The following is a 19,541-nucleotide window of genomic DNA, read 5'->3' on the forward strand; positions in this document are numbered from 1 at the left end:
TGCATTGTATTTGTGAAATTTTTGTAAAACCTTTTGCGCAGAAAACCTGTCTTTGTCTTTCATATCATCCAGTCATCAGATGGATTTTAATTAAAAATAAATATACTATACTGTACGCTATACATATATTACACGATACAATATATAAAATATATATATTATATACAATATATAATATATACAGTATATACGATATATAATATTACTATATTACAATATGCACACATATTTCACTATCATTGACAATATATTGTGCTACATGTCATATTCATACTGTAAAATATAACGTAATGATATTATAATACAATACAGTATTAACATACACATTACTAATATATTAACAATTTAATCAAATTCGTAGAATTACGTCGAGTATCAAAGATTCTCAAGAAGTAGGTAATTCGTGTTTGTAGATTAAAATCGGACACCGTGTATACGTGGCATGACAGTAGGGAGCGGAACTTGCTCTATAAACTAACGATATACCAACACACGAACGAGCGACTCGTGGTAGTTTCGCTAACTTTCCGACTTTCGTGTCGAACTTGTTAATGGCTTTCTGTGGCAGCTCTATCAACTTCTGTTTTCCCCTTCCTCTTCCTTCTCTTCTCTCTCTCTCTCTCTCTTTCTCTCTCCCTTTGAGAACTATCTATGAATTTATCTATCCATCGATATACACACATGTACTCAGCTATCTCTAAGTACACGTATACAAAACTTGGACGGTACAATAAATTCACCCCGTGTTCGACGTGTGCACGCTTTGTCCCTGTTTCGCTTGTGCAATTCGGTGAAACCTTCGCGCTGGATTTCGCGGGCGATTCTTGTCCAAACGATCTGCGGTGGATCGAACGTTTGATAGCGCCGAATTTTCGTATTATCAAAATTTGATAAAAGTTTCTAGTTTAGCAGATCTTTGTATTATGAAAGTTTGGTAAATTTAGCGAGAATTTAGAGAGAATTTTCTTTTATTAAAAAACACGGAACATCAAAAGCCGCCAAACTCTTATTTATCTCGCCACATTTTTGAAAATTTTGAGAAAATTAGAGCGTCGATGGAGGTTTGTTCTACGTATGAGATATCATTAAAAACGCTGTATCTTAAACATTCAAGAGAGCAATACGGACATTTAGCTCCAAAATCAAATGAAAAAATAATTCAGACGTACAAATCGAATTTCAAAGCGTAACGTTGTTACGTGCCTAATTAAGAAATAATTTTTTATTATCGTCTAAATATCAGGAACCTCTCATTAACACGCGTGTTCTCTTTCTGTTGCAGGTAAGGAGACATTCGACATGGAAATTTGATGATTCGATTCGAAAAAAAAAAACAAAAGAAATCGACGTCGTTTTTTCCTGTCCGTAAGTTGACCAAAATAAAAAAAAAATTACACTCGTACGTACGGTATTCGACTCCAGGCACTTTGAAGGCTTTGTCTTCTCCGCGATATATCGGTTCGCTTTAAGAGAAACACCTTGAATTTCTGTGAGGTGCGATCTTATCCGATTACGCGTGCAAAGTCTGTGTAAAGCGAGGCCGTATAAATGCTGCCTCATCGTTCTCCTCTTCCACGCTGCAGCGAGAGTCGCTTCGTCGAATGTTCGGGGCCGGGGCGAAGGTTCAGGAAGCTGCGAACGCGATAACTGTTTCGTCTATCGTGGCGAAACGCGATAACGCCTCTTCGTAAGCGTAAGATTAGACGCACTTTTCCGTGTCACGTGTTTCCTACGAATGTTCCGCCATTTATCAAAATGTGAAGAACCATCATTGAGTGGGATGTACACACATACGTTCATTCAATTCTTCAGATCTAAATTTTGTTCCGACATTCCTTTTTTTTTTTTTTTTTTTAATTTTTAAAGCGACTGTGTAACGTATCTTACAGAAACGTGTCATTGAATTTGTTTCTGCCATGTTTTTAATATTTAATCCCGTTAGGTTTGTCAGTAACACATTCATCGATTCCTAAAATCAGAAATATCGCAGTTTTGAGGATGAAAAGATTCTCGATGCTCGAGCGTTGAACGAATTTCATTCAAGAAATGTAAGCAAAATAAAAATAAATTTCCTTCGAAGAATCGGATATAAAAATTCGAAGATGATAATGTTCACCTTGGCCAAATACTTGGCACACGATTCAGAGTCAGAATTTTATATAAAATGAAAATGTTTTAATTGGCCGGTGTCGTCGAGCGAGTATCAGCGTGCATTCGAGGAGGATTGGCGCGCAAAGGCAAGCCTTCTCCTCTTTTGTTTCTCAGCTCGAAATCCTGAGTTAATACACACCGCGGGAAGCTGAATCAATATTGACTCGAGCTAAATTCCGCGTACGTAACGACACTTAACCCAGATTTCCCAGATTCGTTTCGCAAACGCTTCGATGAATCGATATCGTGGCTGGATCGTTCGAATTTTTCCGTCCTCTTCGTTACGTATGTGCGTTGCGTTCCCAACGCCAAGGTAAATAAACGCAGCGCGATCTGAGGAGTGAACGAAACGGGGTTCCGAGGTGTCTGAATTTATACTGCTTTGCTCGCTGATATCCGAACAACTTGATGCATAACACTCTGGGAAATGTTCGAACACTCACGGATGAATTTGATGAACGTGCATATTATGTTGAACATTTCGGAGGTTTATCGCGAATTTCTGTGCGCTTCTAAACTTTTACAAACGCTACATATTACGATATTTTATACAATATAATATGCACTCCATGTTTTTTCTTTTTTTTTTATATAATACGCATTTCAGCGTTCAATTTCCCATAAATGCATAAAAATCCGTAATATCTAGCGAGATAAGATATACGATCGCATCGGCGAAGCTTGAAACATACGGTGTAAAAATATATATTAATGGCGCACAGTGAATCACGGGAGTGTTCACACCGTGCTCCAATTACAAAACAGCAAGTTTCAAACTTCTTATCAAGGAGAGTGATAAGTGAATTACTTCAATATTTGTTTCCAACAATCTGTCGGTTATTATTAAGAAGAAATTGCCGATGATCGTCAAGTTTGTTCAGTGTGATCGAAAAGTTGGTGGGAACGTCATTGGACACGTGGCGAGATTGCGCGGTGGTTTGAAATCTTCGGAGCGATTGAAACGTTGTTTCAACAAACAGCCACGCGCTGCAGCGCACGCCCACCGAGGAACGCGATACGGCGAAATATCGTTTGGAGGTCGTGGATTGAAAAGAAGATCGCCGAGAAAATTTATCATCGCGCAAAGGAAGGGAGAAAGAAGTGAAGGAAGCGCTCGAAAGTTAAAAAGGGTAAAAATAATTCGTGAATGCCGGCGAATCCCGACGTGTACGAAACGAGAGAGAAGAAAAAGAGCAGAAGAAGAAGAAGAAGACGGACGAGAAAGCTGGAAAGGGAGAAGGAGAAAATGGACAATGACGAATAAGTAGCTGGACGGAGAAACCAGCTGGCCTGGCCACTCACGTTTACACGATAGTGATAAATTATTTATCCGGCGACGTTTGGCCAGCGGCCAACATTTTCCACCGCTTTCGGCCGAGACTCTTCGTCTATTTATACGAGGCGTATCTTTTTCTCCTTCTTTCCTTCCCTTTCCCTCCCAACCACACGGCGGCGTGTAACCTAAATTCACGGTCCTCCTCGCGTGAACAAAGATCGCGAGCGAGAGATTAGATCAGGAGAGTCACGCAATGTTCGAGGAATGGAAATGACACGTGAACATGACCCGGGTTTCCGTTTCTTGTTTTTCTTTCCCTTTTTTTTTTGTTTTTTTTTTTGTTTTTTTTTTTTATTAGGAACCCTTCGTGGGGTTGTTCTCGTTGCTGAAATCCGATCGCTGGGAAANAAAAAGAGAGAGAGAGAGAGAGAGAGAGAGAGAGAGAGAGAGAGAGAGAGAGAGAGAGAGACAGAGAAAAGAAAAACGAACAGTGTTCGGGCCAATTTCGCGAGAATTCAGCTACGAGAAGAAAAAGAAGGAAAGTGTACTCCATGCATAAGCCGTGGTACCATTAGCAGATCATCATTGGAGTCGCGCATCCGCTTCTTGCCGAGTTCGATGCTTGCTATACTGGCGCTCTGAAGTCCTCCGGGAACCGCAGTTGCCGGCACTCCTGACACTCCGCCAGCCAACGCGCCCATTCCCGCTACGTTCGCCGGCATAGTCGCCGTCTGCTTTTTCATTTGCAATTTTTTTTTTTTTCAGTTTCCCCCGTTCCGTTCAATTTTTTTTTATTTTTCCATCCGTGTGTTTTTGCGTGTACACACACGTACGTATATATTTTTCGTTCATACGTGCGATTGATCGTACAAATTTCCCCGTCAATCCATCATTTTTTTTTTTCGTCCCGTTGCATGCGCGCATATTTTTTTTTCCCCCCCATTTGCGCGTACACAAGTGTACACGTGTAATTTTTTTTTTTTTTTTTTATTATATATTTTTTCGTGTAACCCATAGACAGAGGTTATCACAGACACGGCGAGCAGTGATGTTGCCCACGTGTCGTTTCGATGGTCAATCGGTAATTTTGTTTTATCAATGGTTTGTCATCGTCATCGTTATCATGGTGTTTGTCGTACACGCAGTTTGTTTGTTGTTATATTTTTTTTTTTTCGATCGTTTTTGGTCATTTTTCATCATTTGCATTCGGCGTTGCGTAGACGTGTTCCAGACACGTATGATTTTTTTTTTTTTTTTGGTGTGCCCAACGGTGTGCGTTTTCGGTTTTTCCAATTTTTTTCGGAGTTTCGGTGTCGCCGTGCGTTTCAAAGTTCCAGAGGCGGGCGGCAGAAGAAGGTGGGTTTTCGCAGTCGGCATAATTTCGCAGGCGTTAATTTGGCAGGTAGCGAAGCGCACGAAGGTATGTTTTTTTTTGTTTTTTTTTTTGTTTTTTTTTTTTAGTAGGAACCCTTCGTGAGGTTGTTCTCGTTGCTGAAATCCGATCGCTGGGAAACAGATGTTCAGTTCACGCAGGAAGGTGTCGGGTTCCTCTCTCCCCTCCCCCCACCTTTTTGTAGCTCGTTGCTGCGATTCGAACGGTGTTCTCTACCTGCGAAACTATGTCAAATACGGCGAGAAGTATTTGAAAATCTTGTGTATTCGAAGAGATTAGGGTAGGAAACTTTTTTGTGGACCTGTTCGTTTGAACTGAACGATCGGTTGAATCTACTTGTTTGAGCTTGAAGCACTTGTCCAATCGATGCAACGAATAAACTATTTCCCATAACAGGTTTTCCTCTGTAATTGGAAAATATTCGTGATGGAGAAAACGAGTACGTTACACAAAATATTCTGTTATATATAAAAGTGGCGAGATATTTTCAGCAAATGAAAATATGAATAATCATTTTGAATGTGTAACAGGAGTTAACGAATATCGATAACGAACAATTAGCATTCAAAAAATAATATTGAATTCTAGAATGGTAATTAATTATCATTAATGCATTTGTGGAAAATTGCATTTATACGTGTGTAATGTACACAGAAACATCAGTATAAAATGTTGACATAAGATAGAACCAGTGAACGAAGTAAATCTTTTTTAAATTCTACAAGAGATCTGAAAATCCGCATCCTACTTACGAGCAATAAAATTCCATTGAACGTTTCAAAGCCAGATCATTACAAACCTGAATTGCTTGCAAACCTAAACGTGTCCCCCGACACTCCATAGTTGGCAAGATTTACAACACTTTTGTGAGCAAGTATGCAGGACAATGGTTGAAAGGATCGTTTGGATAGGCACTGAAAGATAGCCGGAGTTGTGTTGAGTGCGGTCAAGATCGTTTCCGTGGTAATGATTACGTTTAACCAGCGGGTAATTGCCAGCCGTAATTTACTAATTCGAGGGAAGAGAGAACCGCTCGAGGCGACCGGAGAGAACAAGGTCGTGATAAAGAGAGCGAGTGGAAACGTTGCGCTTCCATCTCCGATAAGATCGTTCGAGAACCCTTTTGCAAATTTTTGCATCGAGCAGGTCGGTCAGGTTGCTTATTATTTTTAGCGAGCCAAGCAAACCATATAGTCAGTCGTGAAATTTCAGAGAAATTTAAAAAATTAAAGAAGGATTCTGGATATTTTGTTCTGTTTGTAGAAAGAAGAAAAATTTGTAAATTAATGATTAGTAATTCGAAGATTTCGTGATAGTTTTCTGTAAGAAATAGACAGGCAGCCGAATTTAATCAGGATACTCGCGCGGGGTTTTAAAATTGAACGTCAAAACGTCCACAAGCGCGGGTAAATCTGGAATTCATTCGGACAAATTTCAACAACATTTTTCTCGACCAAATATTTACCTGCCTGGACAGAGTCGAGCTTAGAGAAATTTTAAAACCGGCTGAAAACCAGGTGTTTGTCCAGACGGATTGTCACACTTTTCTTAACTCGAACGTCTTCCTCCATCTGGATGACGAGTTTTGCTTTATCCAAAATTATCTGTCGCGCGAGAGCTCTAAACGAAATTTTAAAATATCGAAAATTCAAAATCTGTTCAAAAGTTCTTCAAAACAAGTACAAGAAGAAAGCTTGAAAGAGGAAAAAAATCAGGCCAATTTGAGATCATTCGCACGGAGATCATCAATCATTAACAGAGAATAGAAATCGTATCTTCAACACGAAATATAATCCAATTTCATTCAAGCACGTTGATTCGATTCCAATTAAATTACCAAGTAAATCGACGTGTTATCCGTACATGAAACGATTTTCCAGCTGTGTAGAAAGAACACACGGCACTTTGTCCGTCGATTATATATATATATATATATATATATGTTGCTCGCCATTTGCGGCGGCCGCGAATGAGAGGAGAAACGAAAATCCTAGCTATCACGATTGAAGCATCGCGTCTGAATCATCCGCGTGATATCTGCGTGCATATCGACGTGTTTTCAGAGGGGTGAGAGACCGAACTCTCTCCGAGGGGGTGGGACGGAGAGAGGGGAGGTGGGAGGTGGGCGGGAGAGCGGCTGTGTAGGGCGAGAGGGGTGGAAAGGCTTCTTCGCTCCCTCGATCGTTACACCGCAATTACTCGACGGGCGTATTGATCCAACGACTCGCAGGCTCACGGTTCGCAGAATCCCTCGTTCAGCCAACCCTCTCTCTTTCTACAGAGCCCCGCTCTTCGCCCGGACACCCTTTCGTTTCGAGAAGGAGAAAAAGCCCGGCCACGGAAGGGCCAGCACGTAGGCAAGCAGGAATCGTGTGCCGCACGGATGTATATACGACCGGGGAATAATCGCCGCCGCCACGATGTTGAAACTCTCTCTCCTTTTCGGACGTCGGTCGACCAGTCGATAGCGTGTTCCTCTCGGTGAAATGCATATATCCTCTCGGAAGGGTTGGAGATGTAGATATTGTTCCTTTTTTCCCCCAATAGAAAGGTTTTTTTCCATTGGGTTTATTTAGGTTTTTCAATGGAAGAGTGTTTTTGTTGGGTTTGAGGTTGTTTGACGGAAGAATCTTTTTGTTGGGTTTGAGGTTGATGAGAGAATCTTTTTTATTGGGTTTCATTATTGGCTGAGAGTAATCGTCGAATAGATACAAAATTTAGTTGAGCGCAATTAGCTGTTTTAACTGTGTTTGCCGCTGTTTGTTGTCGATTGACAACGAAGGACTGCGTTTGTGAGAAATTTTCAGGAAGAAGAGTTCGAAATTGAACATAAAATCGACCGAAAGAAACTTAGAATCAGAAATTTATCTTCAGAACTTAATTGGTTGGTGCGTTTGTCGTTGTTTGTCGTTGATTGGCACGTTAACAGTTTGACAACGAAGAACTGCGTTTGTGAGAAATTTCCAGAAAGAAAGAGTTCGAAATTGAACGTAAAATCAACGTAAAATCAACCGGAAGAAACTTACAATCACAAATCTCTTTTCAGAGCTTAATTAGTGTTGCGTTTATCGTTGTTTGTTGTTGATTGGTCACGTTAACAACGAAGAACGGTCTGTGAGAAATTTCCAGGAAAAAGAGTTCGAAATTGAACATAAAATCAAACGAAAGAAACTCACAATCAGAAATCTTTTTTCAGAGCTTAATTAGTTGGTGCATTTGTCGCTGTTTGTCGTTGATTGGTCACGTTAACAGTTTGACAACGAAGAACTGCGTTTGTGAGAAATTTCCAGGAAAAAGAGTTCGAAATTGAACGTAAAATCAAACGAAAGAAACTCACAATCAGAAATCTCTTTTCAGAACTTAATTAGTTGGTGCGTTTGTCGTTGTTTGTTGTTGATTGGTCACGTTAACAGTTTGACAACGAAGAACTGCGTTTGTGAGAAGTTTCCAGAAAGAAAGAGTTCGAAATTGAACGTAAAATCGAACCGAAAGAAATCTCTTTCGAGAAGAGGAAGAGCCCAAGAAACCCAATTCGATCATCTAGCGAAGTGACGTCGGTCAAAAATCAGCTCGAACGAACGCCGAAAATTGTGCGGCAGTAGCCCGTGCGGGGTAGAAAGAAGCTAACTGGATAAAGAAACAAACACAGAAAGGACCGGCAAGAAGTGGCGCGTCGCGATTGCACGAGGTGTACCACGCAGAGGCTTCACCTGGAAATGGGAAGAGCGCTGCACCGGTGTGTAGACATTACGGGACCACGGCAATTATCCGGGACTTTCCTTTTGCACCTTACCGCTCTTTCTCTCTCGTACGTACGTACGTACATACGCGTCTCTATCGCTATGTACAAAGAAGAGCGTGCAACGAGAGAGAAAGAGAGAGAGAGGAAGAGGCAAATCCGTCGGGGCTCTCAGCGCGCTCGGGAACGAGAGAAACGAGCCACGAATGGCTTTTCAGCCTCGCTGGTGCGTGTACACAGCGACGAGACGATGGAAAGAGCCGTGGCCCGAGAGAAGAAGCAGGAGGAGGTAACGGAGGAGGTTACAACCGGGGTTTAATGAAACCAGTCGAGGTCCGTCAAACCGGTTCAGCTAGTTCTCCGTTTGCCACGTTATCCCTCTTTTCCCCCTCGTGTGCTCGTTCGGTCGCTTGCTCGCTCGTTCGTTCGCTCGTTCGTTTGTTCGTTCGTTCGTTCGTTCGTTCGTTCGTTCGTTCGTTCGTTCGTTCGCGTAGAAGGGATCCCCCAGTGAACAGGCAGAACAGAGATATCGACCTGTCTCCCTTCTTCCCTCCTTCTCTTTCTCTACCTTCTCTTTGTTCAACGCGCAGCGGTTCCATGACTCTGTGAATCTCCCCCTTCGGCTACGGTCTCCCTGTCGGACTGCATATCTCAGACACAGATCGCCGCCAGTGACTCCTGCACTCGTCTACTCGCCCGTATGTAACCTTGCCTGTTCGCTAGGGATGGGATCAAGTCCAATATGTTGCGCTTGCTCGTGCCGCTCTCGCGAGCAGAGTGCTCCGGTTCGACGTTTGAGTTTGCGACGAGTGAGTGTCGCGTCGTCGATTCAGAATTTTTTACACGTTGTAATGCCGCGTGACGCTTTCGTTATTTTTTGTATTTTTATACTTTTGACGCGAGTAAAATTGTTCTTTTTTTTTTCGTTGTTGTTGTTGGTGTATTTTATCTGGTTTCAACGTTTTTATCGTAACGACAGATAAAATTTAAAAAATGTATAATTTTCACAAACTCTACTTTGCAACATTTTGGAGCAGTTCACTTGGCGCGTTGAAAAAGTATACGTGCAAAGCCGGTTTGCTCGTGTTCGACATTCGAAACATTTTGCATTCACACCGATGCACTCGAAAATCGCGTGCGGACGAGCAGGAACGTGATTCAAGTCTTATCGTTTTCATATCCGGAAATAATAATTCGAATGTATATGTAATTGAAGACACAGTCTCAAATATTTATAGAGGTTTCTATAATCCAACGATTAAAGATTCGAATCTGTTTGCGAGGCACTCGATCCCATCTCTACCTCTGTTGCTCTCTCTTTCCCCACACGTGTGTGTGTGTGTGTGTGTGTGTGTGTGCAGGCGCCTTTGCACAGCCACGCGAGAACGTGTCTGCGTGAAATCCCCTTAACCGAGAGTACACCCACTACGACTGGGTCGAGAATTATGGCTCGAAGGGATCCTCGTATCCGCCCCTGTTTGATAGTCCCGTCGCGATATAAACTCACCGGGGTACTTTCCTGCTTCTCTGTTTCCCGATTTCGTCTCTTTCTCTCTCTCTCTCTCTCTCTCTCTCTCTCTCTCTCTCTCTCTCCTTCTCTGTCTTATTCTCGACGACTCTCGCTCTTTATTCAGTTTCAAAGAGGGAGGGGAAAAGATAAAAGAAAGAACACTCGGCCGGTTCCTTCCATCGTGTGTAGGTGTTTCTCGTGCGTGAGCGCGAAACTCGTGGACCCGGCGGAGTGGAACGTAAGTAACCACGAGACAATGTCTGTTGACCCACTCCGTGCTGTTCGGACCGATTGCTCCATTGCAGCTTCCACTTGGATGGATATAGTAGTCATCCAGGTCAGCCTGTTCTCCGCGGATTTAAGCGTCGCGTTATTTTCGGTCTTAACCCTTTAACCGTCTGCGTTATTCTCGGGCAAAACCCCTTAACCGTCGTCGAAACTGTTGCGAAACTTGCGTCAGCCTGGGACGAAAAGGAAAAAGATGTAACGAAGTTCTGTTATTTTATTGATTTCATTTCGAAAAAGAAATTTGCAATTTAATCAAGCAACTTTTATCTAACTCGAACGAATTTACCCAAAGTGACGTTTCAATTTTCATGCCAATTTTGAGCGGTGGATTTGGATGAAAGGAATCATGCGCCGTTCTAATAACGCTAACTCTCGGTGTGAGAGATCCAACCGTTGAAGGATTAATGAAATCACACGAGAAACGCGATGAGAAAAAAAAAAAGAAGCGGCGGGGCTAACGAGTAGAATCGCCGAGTTTTATCTACTCTGTTTGCAAATGCAATTTCGTTTCATATTCATTTTTCATTGTATGCGCGTGTGTCTGTTTGCGGCTGTTAAACAAGACGGAGGTGCCGACCGTTTCGAGAATGAATTTTTTTTTTTTTTTTTTTGTTCCTTTTTCCCTTCTTTTTCTCTCTCGCCATAATTAGTCTTTTTCCCCCCCGGCGGCGCTGGTTCCACGTTTAATCGCGAATCAGCAGAGTCGCTAATTATCAGTTGCATCCTTTAATTAAGTACGTCGTTAACGTAACGGAGTGTCCACAAAATATTTCTCAACGCTCGCTCGTGTGCCCCTTTCGCGCCGTTGTGAGCGCCCCCTTCCACTCCCGGTCCGCGCAACGTTGGCAGATCGCATTTGAAAGCGGCCGCGCGCATACAATGTTATCGGTGAAAACTTTCATCTCGCTATTTGCTCTAATTGCTGGCTCAGCCAGAAAGATTGGCAAACGTTATTTTCCCCGTTAATGAGTAAACGCACGCGGGCCGCCCCGCGTAATGACTGTTTTTAATAGGAATAACTTTCTGCCCGGCAGAGTGAGGCGCACGCGCGCTATTTCGTTCCCCCCACTCCACTCTCGTCGTGCCCCCACCACTTCTCACACCCGCCCTCCCTTATTTCTCTCGTCTCGTCTCGTCTCGTCTCGTCGCGGCGTGCAGCGCGTGGCAACGCAATAATAATTCCTGTGGATACAGTGTTTGCCACCTGTTCTATTCGAATCCACGCCGACGTTTATTAGCTGAATTAATTAGCCGGCGAGCGCAACGATCGTTGCGCAACGCGGCTCGCGATAGTTCCGCCATTGCGCGGAACGATAGCCGGTCATTTCGCACCCGGTCGCGAAATTCTCGACCCGCGGATTCTCGAAACTGGATGCCACGATCGAAAGCGAATCCAGGCTTGGCGATGTGTATCTTGCAGATCCGTATTTTTATTTCGTAAGGTGGAATCTGATAATTTGAGAGGGATACAGATGTCTTTTCTCTACATATTTTCTTACTAAAGTAATTTCAACAGAGAATGTGCGGTAGGATCTAATAGTAAACGTTTGTTTATTATTGCTTGTAATTGTAAAGTGTATGTAGGTTAATAAAAATATAATAATGAATAATATTAAAGTAACTTCGACAGAAAAAATATACAGCAGGATCTAATAGTAAAAGTTTGTTTATTATTGCTTGTAATTGTAAAATGAATGTAGGTTGATAAAAGTATAATAATGATATCTTTTCCGTCTTGCTAGAGTGACTGAAACACAAAGAAAATATACAATAGAATTAAATACAAAAAAGTTTGTTTGTCATTACTTGTAAATTAGCAAAGATACAATATTAATAATTGTAAATATATTTCTCTCTTCGATTATTGCACAGCACGCCAACTAAAACGGAAAAACTGTACGACGAATGGCTCTTTGTTATCATTTGCAATTATAAAGTAAATATAGGATAGCAAAGACACGACAATCGCATCCATAAATGTGTTTTTCTTGTCGATCGTTATTCACAGGAGTGTAAAATCTACGCAAAAATCTAAAATATTCAGTGAAAAAACAAACGCGAGTTTTTACGCGTCTGCAAGAAGTTGCAAGAAAAATGCAACGTAACATAGAAGAAATATGCAAAATACAGAGGTATAATGTTCAACGTTATCCAGAGTTTCTAGTGAAACTTCTTTTGAGAGTGTCAGTCTCCTCAGTGTATTAAAATGGATCGAGATGTTACAATTGCCCCTCTATTTGATCGTCGAAAAGTAATCATATTTATAAAAGGAAAAAGAAAGGAAGTATATTCACTGTGTAATTACGATGGAGAAAAATCCGTATTAACCGTAGAGATGAGCACCACGGCCACGAGGAGCTCGCGCGTTTACGTCGTTAATGACGATAAGTCAGCAAAACGGGCATGAAGCTAACAAACTGAATAATGAATACTGATCTGACGAGTCGCGAGGCGAAGGTTAACGTCGTTCGAGCAGATACGAGCAATAAACGAGCCTTTAAAGACAGATAAACGTAAGATATCTGTGCGTACTTCGAGCTAACGAATCTCGGGAATTTGTAATTGCAGAGTGATGAAAGAGAGAGAGAGAGAGAGAGAGAGAGATCGGCTCTTCTGAGAGTCAGAAGAAAGTCGAAGTTGTTCAAGTAACAGCCAGGGTATACTTGGCTTTCTTCTCCGTTCCGTGATCTCTTCTTTCTGCTTCACGAAGGCTCTGTCTTTCACGTCGATTGAAAAAAAGCAAACGAAGTTTTCCTTCAATTAAGACGCCCCTCCAAACGATCATCTTCCTCTTACGACGAAATAAAATTGTATTCCCCGCCAGTGATTCGATTTTTAGCTGTTTCTCTTGGAGGAAGTTGATCTTCGTTTCGTTTTGTCAACACGCGGAGCACAAGCAGTTGGTCCTTTCAAAATATAAACTATAATTATATATTTCGATCAAATCGAACGAACTGACAGTCAGTATTATTATTCAATTCTGTAGCAAATAGCACGACAGTTCGCAGAAATTAAAAATTTTGAAGGTGCGTGGAAAATATCGAAGGTACAGGTTGTACATTGGAATTCTGTTTCGCCTCGTGTGTGTAAACTTGCATGAATATCCACAGCCTGGTAATGGCCGTAATTCCACGTAGTGGAACAGCTCTTTTCAATATTATTAATTTAAATCCGGTTTAATCCACGAGTGTAGGTAATTACGCTACCTAGACTAGAGCTCGATGACTCATCTCTTTGTCAAGCAGGAAACGAGAGGTCAGCTCTCTTCCTCCCTGCCCACTTTCATTCCGTGGAGAACGGAGCTTCGGTTCGTCAATTTCCGCGTCAATTTACTCGCTTTCAATTAGACAAAACAGCCACGAACGATCAATTAAAATTTGAACATCGCAACCGTCGGATGGTTTAGCGTTACTATTCGCGATTAATTGCAGCGTGTCGTAGAGAGACAAACGACCGAGTCAGGCGAGGGAGTTTTTAGATTGGAAACGTGTACGACTGACTTGCCACAACCAATGTGGGTGTGTTCGCGATAAGCGTTCATTTTGTTTGAATGGTAACTGATATGATAAAGCCTCTATCGTCGTGTTGTATCGCTGGTTTTATCAGCGCGGTTGTTACACGTACGAAAAAAAAAAAATAAATAAAAAAATAAAAAAAAAAAAGAATAAAAAAGATAAAATATAGAAAAAAGAAAAAGAACGAACACGCTGAAAATGCAATTGATCGGGGAAAAATAATTTTGCCGCGTTAAATATTCCCGATATACAGATTTCACGTAACGCGATACATTACTGACAAAGGAGAAATGAATCTGTTTTTAATGAGTATTTATTCATTCATTTTTTATATTTATTTATAACTTTTATGTGCGATACATTTGTTACATGTAAAGTTGGATGTCCACAAGAATCTATATCTACGTTCAGCATCGTTCAATTTTAGAATTTTTGACTTGATTGCTGCTCTCTCTGTCAGAGAGAGAAAATTAAATAACTTGGAATTTTGCTGTGATCACTTATGACCTTACTTGATAAGTACTTGATCACTTATGACATTACTTGATAAGTACTCGAGGATTGATATAATACGAATGTTGGAAAGATCAAAGACGATGCATGTAATAATTTATCATAAATATACCAGTGGACATAGAGTGATAACTTGTTAATCGTAATTTATATATAAATAAATCTATTATCGTATCTAAGCAAACATGATATTATCAACTATTTAATAAAAAAAATTTTCCATTATCGTACGAAACGCTCGAGCCTACAAACCCACAACCACGGATCAACTTTCACAAAAAAAAAAGAAAGGAGAAACAAGAAAAATCACCGCGGCCATCCAATTATTATTTTTTCCGGCAGCCAATCGTGTCGATAGTCGGGAACACTGCGGAATATCAATCAGTTTAACGAAAGTATGCCGTGTAATCGAGGGAGTAAGTATCGAAAAGCGAATCCGAGCGTATCGAACAGCGGAGTGGCTAGGTCGTAAAAAAAAAAAAGGGAAAAGAGAAAAAGGGAAAAAAAAAAACAGTTGAATTACAGCGTTGAATTTCGACGCAGAGCAGGTTCCCTCTGCCAAAAGCTACACTACTTTGTCCGTTTACGTCGTCGATACCGAGAAGCTTTTGAACCTAATGACTGTTTCTCTTTTCGTTGAAAGAGAGAGAGAGAGAGAGAGAGAGAGAGGAGAGTGAAGTCGGCGCAATTCCAGAAAAAACAAGGGAGATTCCCCGGCGTCGAGACGCGACGTTAAAGTGGTCCATGACTTTCTCTCTCTTTCTCTTTCTTTCCGTGCTCTTCGTCCTCGTTCTCTCTTCGTTTCACCAGCTACAAGTAGAGATGGGATCGAGCAGCTCGCAGATTCGAACAACAGTCGTTTGGATAGGTATTCCCAGCGATACTTTTGAAATCTGTTTCTCGTGTCAACAGTGAAAATCTAAAGGGGAAAATCACTCTGTAAAATTCTAATTTTTGAGATGTGCTCTCAAGAGATATCTCTGCTCACGTGAGCTTAACAATTGGGAGAACTTTGTTCTAACTTGATAATTTATTCCTCGTCCACGTCCTTTCGTGTTGATATATTTCTTACAAAAATTACAATGCTCAGAAAAGAATTTAATTATTGTCGATGTTGATCTTTTGTTTGACACCAAGAGACAAATTTTGGTGGAAAAGTGAGAGTTGCATTATAACAACTTCGGTTCAAATACAAAAGTTTATCCAACCAGATACCGACCAAAATTTGATTCAAACTTAAATCGAATAGGTCTTGAATAAATGGAGTTTTACTGTACCTGCGAACGTAGGTAGATATCAGACTCGATCCCATCCCTAGCTGCGAGACCTCCATTCCATGGTGTTCCATTTCGGCCGCGAAACGCATCAGAGAAACCCGTGGTCGTCGTCTCGTCCAGGAACAACGACAGAACACACACACACACAGACACAGAGAGAGAGAGAGAGAGAGAGAGAGAGAGAGAGAGAGAGAGAGAGAGAGAGAGAGAGAGAGAGAGAATATGCGCGAACCCCGAAGCCATTGGCTGGCGTTAAACTCACGGAGTGGCCTCAGGGGAGGTCAATTGATCGTGACGTCACCGGCGCAACACAATAAAACATAATGGCTGAGCCAGCCTAAGCAAAACATGCGACCGGTTCGTGACCCGAACAAGACGTCCGTTCAGAACAGTCTGCCCACTTCTTCCGTTCCTTTGCTCGCGCCAGCGAACCTCTCTTTCGCCGATTCGATGTTCACACCACATGACAAACTTCTCGTTCATGCGAGATTATATCATTGACTGTTGATTTTAATCGTTTCTCGGCTAGAATCGAATTTTTTCTTTCCCCCGCTGAAGAAGAACGAAGAAATTGCAGGTAATTGGAGTTGGGCCTTGGTTTGGATTTAGGTTTCCAAAGTGAGTCTCAGCTTGTAAACTGGGAGACCTCTGGAAATGTAAAAATAAGCAGAAAGGAAAGTTTCCGGGAAAATCGAGTTTCGAAAATTTACCAAGCGCACTTCGGTTTGAGTGGAGACTAGGCGAGGATGAATAATCGACAGAAGTGTACGTAAGAAATGTAAAAGCTTCTATATCAAGGCTTTGTATTGAAGAAAACAGAATACTTTGAACGTATTTAGTTCACATTCTGCAACACGGTGCGACTTGAAAGATATCTGTACATTCATTTATTTTGTTTTATCAGTACACTAAATTAATTCTGACAGAAGGACACAAGAATAGTTGGCAAATTTGAAATTGGAGTAAATAGCGGCAATTGACCAAATCTTTCCCTCTTATAAATAAACAAAATTCTGGTTCTAGTCAGAGAGAGTTAGGAATATACTTGTCACATACAAGTCACTTGATACATTTTTTGATACAAATTGAATGTTCTCGCCAACTTTTATATTCTATATTTTCGACTTGCGAAATACATAATTTTTCTACGTTGTTATAGTCCAAATTTTAACACGCTAAAAGTCCTAAACACGCGAAAAGAACCAAATTCTATCACAAATGTCTGTCGCGGTCACTTTCTCCGTCGAAAGAGAGAATGATGAAAATTGAATGCAAATGTCCATCGACGAAGAGAGTAGACTTGGAGGAAAAAAAAAGAAGAGAGAAAGACGAGCGATTAACAGCACAAAGAGAATGGCCTGGTGATATAACCGCGTTCCACGAAACTCGATTATCATACAATGACGACGGTGCATGCCTCCGCGTTAATTACGCGATTAGACGACGTGGCTGGATTGAACGATTCCAAGAACCAGGCTGTCCATCTCGCCAGAACGATCACACAGCTGTCTGTGCCGGTTCCGAAAGGAATCCATTAACCGGGGCAAGTGAATGACACGTACGCGTGAAATGTTCGACGATAGGCTCTCTGATCCATTCGAGAATCCTACGATACATATCGATTTGAACAGCTCCGAAAGGTTTGGAAAGATCTCGTAATGTTGCATATTTCTTAGTTTTTAAAACACAATGAAAATATCTGGACTTGAATTTAATTTAAGTTTTTTCGTACATTCTGATGTTTTATTGAAGAAAAAAATGGAGGAAGAAACTTTCATTCACGTTCGTTCAGTTGTACACTACATTCATTTCTCTCATCAAGTTGTCAAGATTGATTTTTTTTTTATACCGCGAGGTATCCAGCGTGATCTTGAATTTTTTAAAACTGGAGGAATGCAATCCTTCTTCGTATCGAAATTTAAAACAGGGAATATTAAGCGAGCAGCGAATTATGCAAAACGTCGTTCATAGTCTCGCTATTTATCTTATAGTTTCGACAAATACTTGAAGTTGATGTCTTCGGTACGTCGTTCCGACGTCGTATTTCTGTTCAGATACCGTGCAATTTTTATACAAAACGTTTCCCGCGAAGGACGCGTGCGCATACCAATGCACGTATGAAGTTGTCGTGCGACTGAACAAGTTACGTAAGTCGGTCTGTTGAACAGAACTAAACTTCGACTCGCAGAAGTCGAGCTTCTTTTGAATTCTGATGAAATACGCATTGAAACTTTGTCAACTTATCTTCCTAAACCTTAATTTTCTCCCTGTCGAATTGAAGAACAGCGGTGAACAATTATCATCCGGTAAATTAAATTGACCTACTCTCGGACATGGATGTTCGACTTTGACACATTTTTTAAGAAAAACTTGTCAAATTAACCGAAGAATTTCGAGTACTAAGATTTTCATTCCAGTGAAGTGATAAAAAGGAAAGAGAAAAAGTAAAAGTAAAATTTCTAAGGTAATACATAAAATCATCGAACTACCTTCTCGCGTTTAGATTAGATTCTACCTTGTAATTTGAAAATGATATTTGTAATTTATAATATTATAATATTGTAATTTGTAGTGTAAAATGATACTATTAGAAAACGAAAAAATTTCGAACACTCGAAAAGAAGAAAGAAAAGAAAAAAAAAAAAAAGAAAGACGTAGAGAATTAACAGTCGAAGAAAGGAAGAAAAAAGAAAACGAACGAGAGAGAAGTGCAGAATCTCGCAGTGTTATTTACGCGCGATACATATTTACGTGTATGTGACCCTCTGCACGGAACAGGAAACAATAAATTCCAGGACACCCTGTAGATCGATCGATGTCCCGGAGAGAGCTATTCGCAGGGGGTTAGGTCAGCCGTGCAGGTACGTAGCCGGGCCAGGCCACGTACCCGGTTCTGTACGCGTGTCGTCTCCTCTTCTCTCGCTCGTTCACGATCGCGGCCATAAAGCCCACAGCTAATAACGATCGGGCCGCTCGCTCGATTCTCCATTACCGTGCGATCAATTAAACTCGCCCTGCACACGAGTCTCGCGTGTCAAACGAAGCGCGGTACAACGGATCCAACAAGGGCGACGAACTTTGAAATCGAAAACCGGAGCGCGTATATTTGCCGTTTGACGGCGATCCCCGGTTTCGTCCGAAATTGTTGCGCGAATTTTTCTCTTTTTTTTTTTTTTTTTTTTTTTTTTTTTTTTTTTCCTTTTTGGATTACGCGCGACGCGGAACACGCGAACTGGGAAATTTCAACTATTTCACGGGACGATGTCGATCGGAACTTTTCGAACTTTGTCCTCCGTCGAAGTTTTTTTGTTTTCGAATTTCTACAAACGTGGATCGCAGAATGGTAATTAGAGAACAGTCGCAAAGTGGTGGAAATGTTTGCTTCTATTTTCATGAGATTTTAGACAGAGCAGAAGCGAATCTCTCATTGATACAGCTGTCACCCTGTTCTTCGCTTCGTTCAAACCATTTCTATACGAAATTCGTATTTTTATATGATGGACACATGGTCTCACATCTATTAAATAATAAAGATAAAAGTGTCAAACAATAATAATACAGATAATAGTTGAATGAATGAATCTTCATTTTCAGCCTTTTCTTAGAAATAGACCTCAGTACTTGCATTATTCTTTACATTTTGTTCTACCCTTTTAATTCCCTTAGTTGTCAAGTGTTCTCTTATTCCTTTTCCCTTACATACTAGTATTGCATGACAGACTTTAACCTAACCTTGTACCATAAATAGACTAATAATTGGACTAATAGAAAATGATATATGCACGATGCCCTGGCACTTAATATATCTCTCTTTGGTTCTGTAATACAGATAATAGTTAAAAAGAAACAAAGATAAAAGTTTCAAACGAATTTTTCATC

The 19,541-nt window shown here is 41.0% G+C and overlaps 1 protein-coding gene across 1 annotated transcript in view; it reads left to right on the plus strand.

The window, feature by feature from the left end:
- Positions 1–1,295: 1,295 nt before the first annotated feature.
- Positions 1,296–19,541, plus strand: part of LOC122535931 (probable JmjC domain-containing histone demethylation protein 2C) — a 154,451-nt gene continuing 136,205 nt past the window's right edge. Inside the window, exon 1 of the mRNA XM_043667861.1 lies at positions 1,296–1,365. Coding sequence (XP_043523796.1) covers positions 1,311–1,365 — 55 coding nt within the window. The 5' untranslated portion in view covers positions 1,296–1,310. The remainder of the gene's footprint in view (positions 1,366–19,541) is intronic.

Source organism: Frieseomelitta varia, unplaced genomic scaffold (genome assembly GCF_011392965.1).
Source record: "Frieseomelitta varia isolate USP_RPSP 00005682 unplaced genomic scaffold, Fvar_1.2 scaffold_790, whole genome shotgun sequence".
Taxonomy (NCBI): Eukaryota; Metazoa; Arthropoda; class Insecta; order Hymenoptera; family Apidae; genus Frieseomelitta; species Frieseomelitta varia.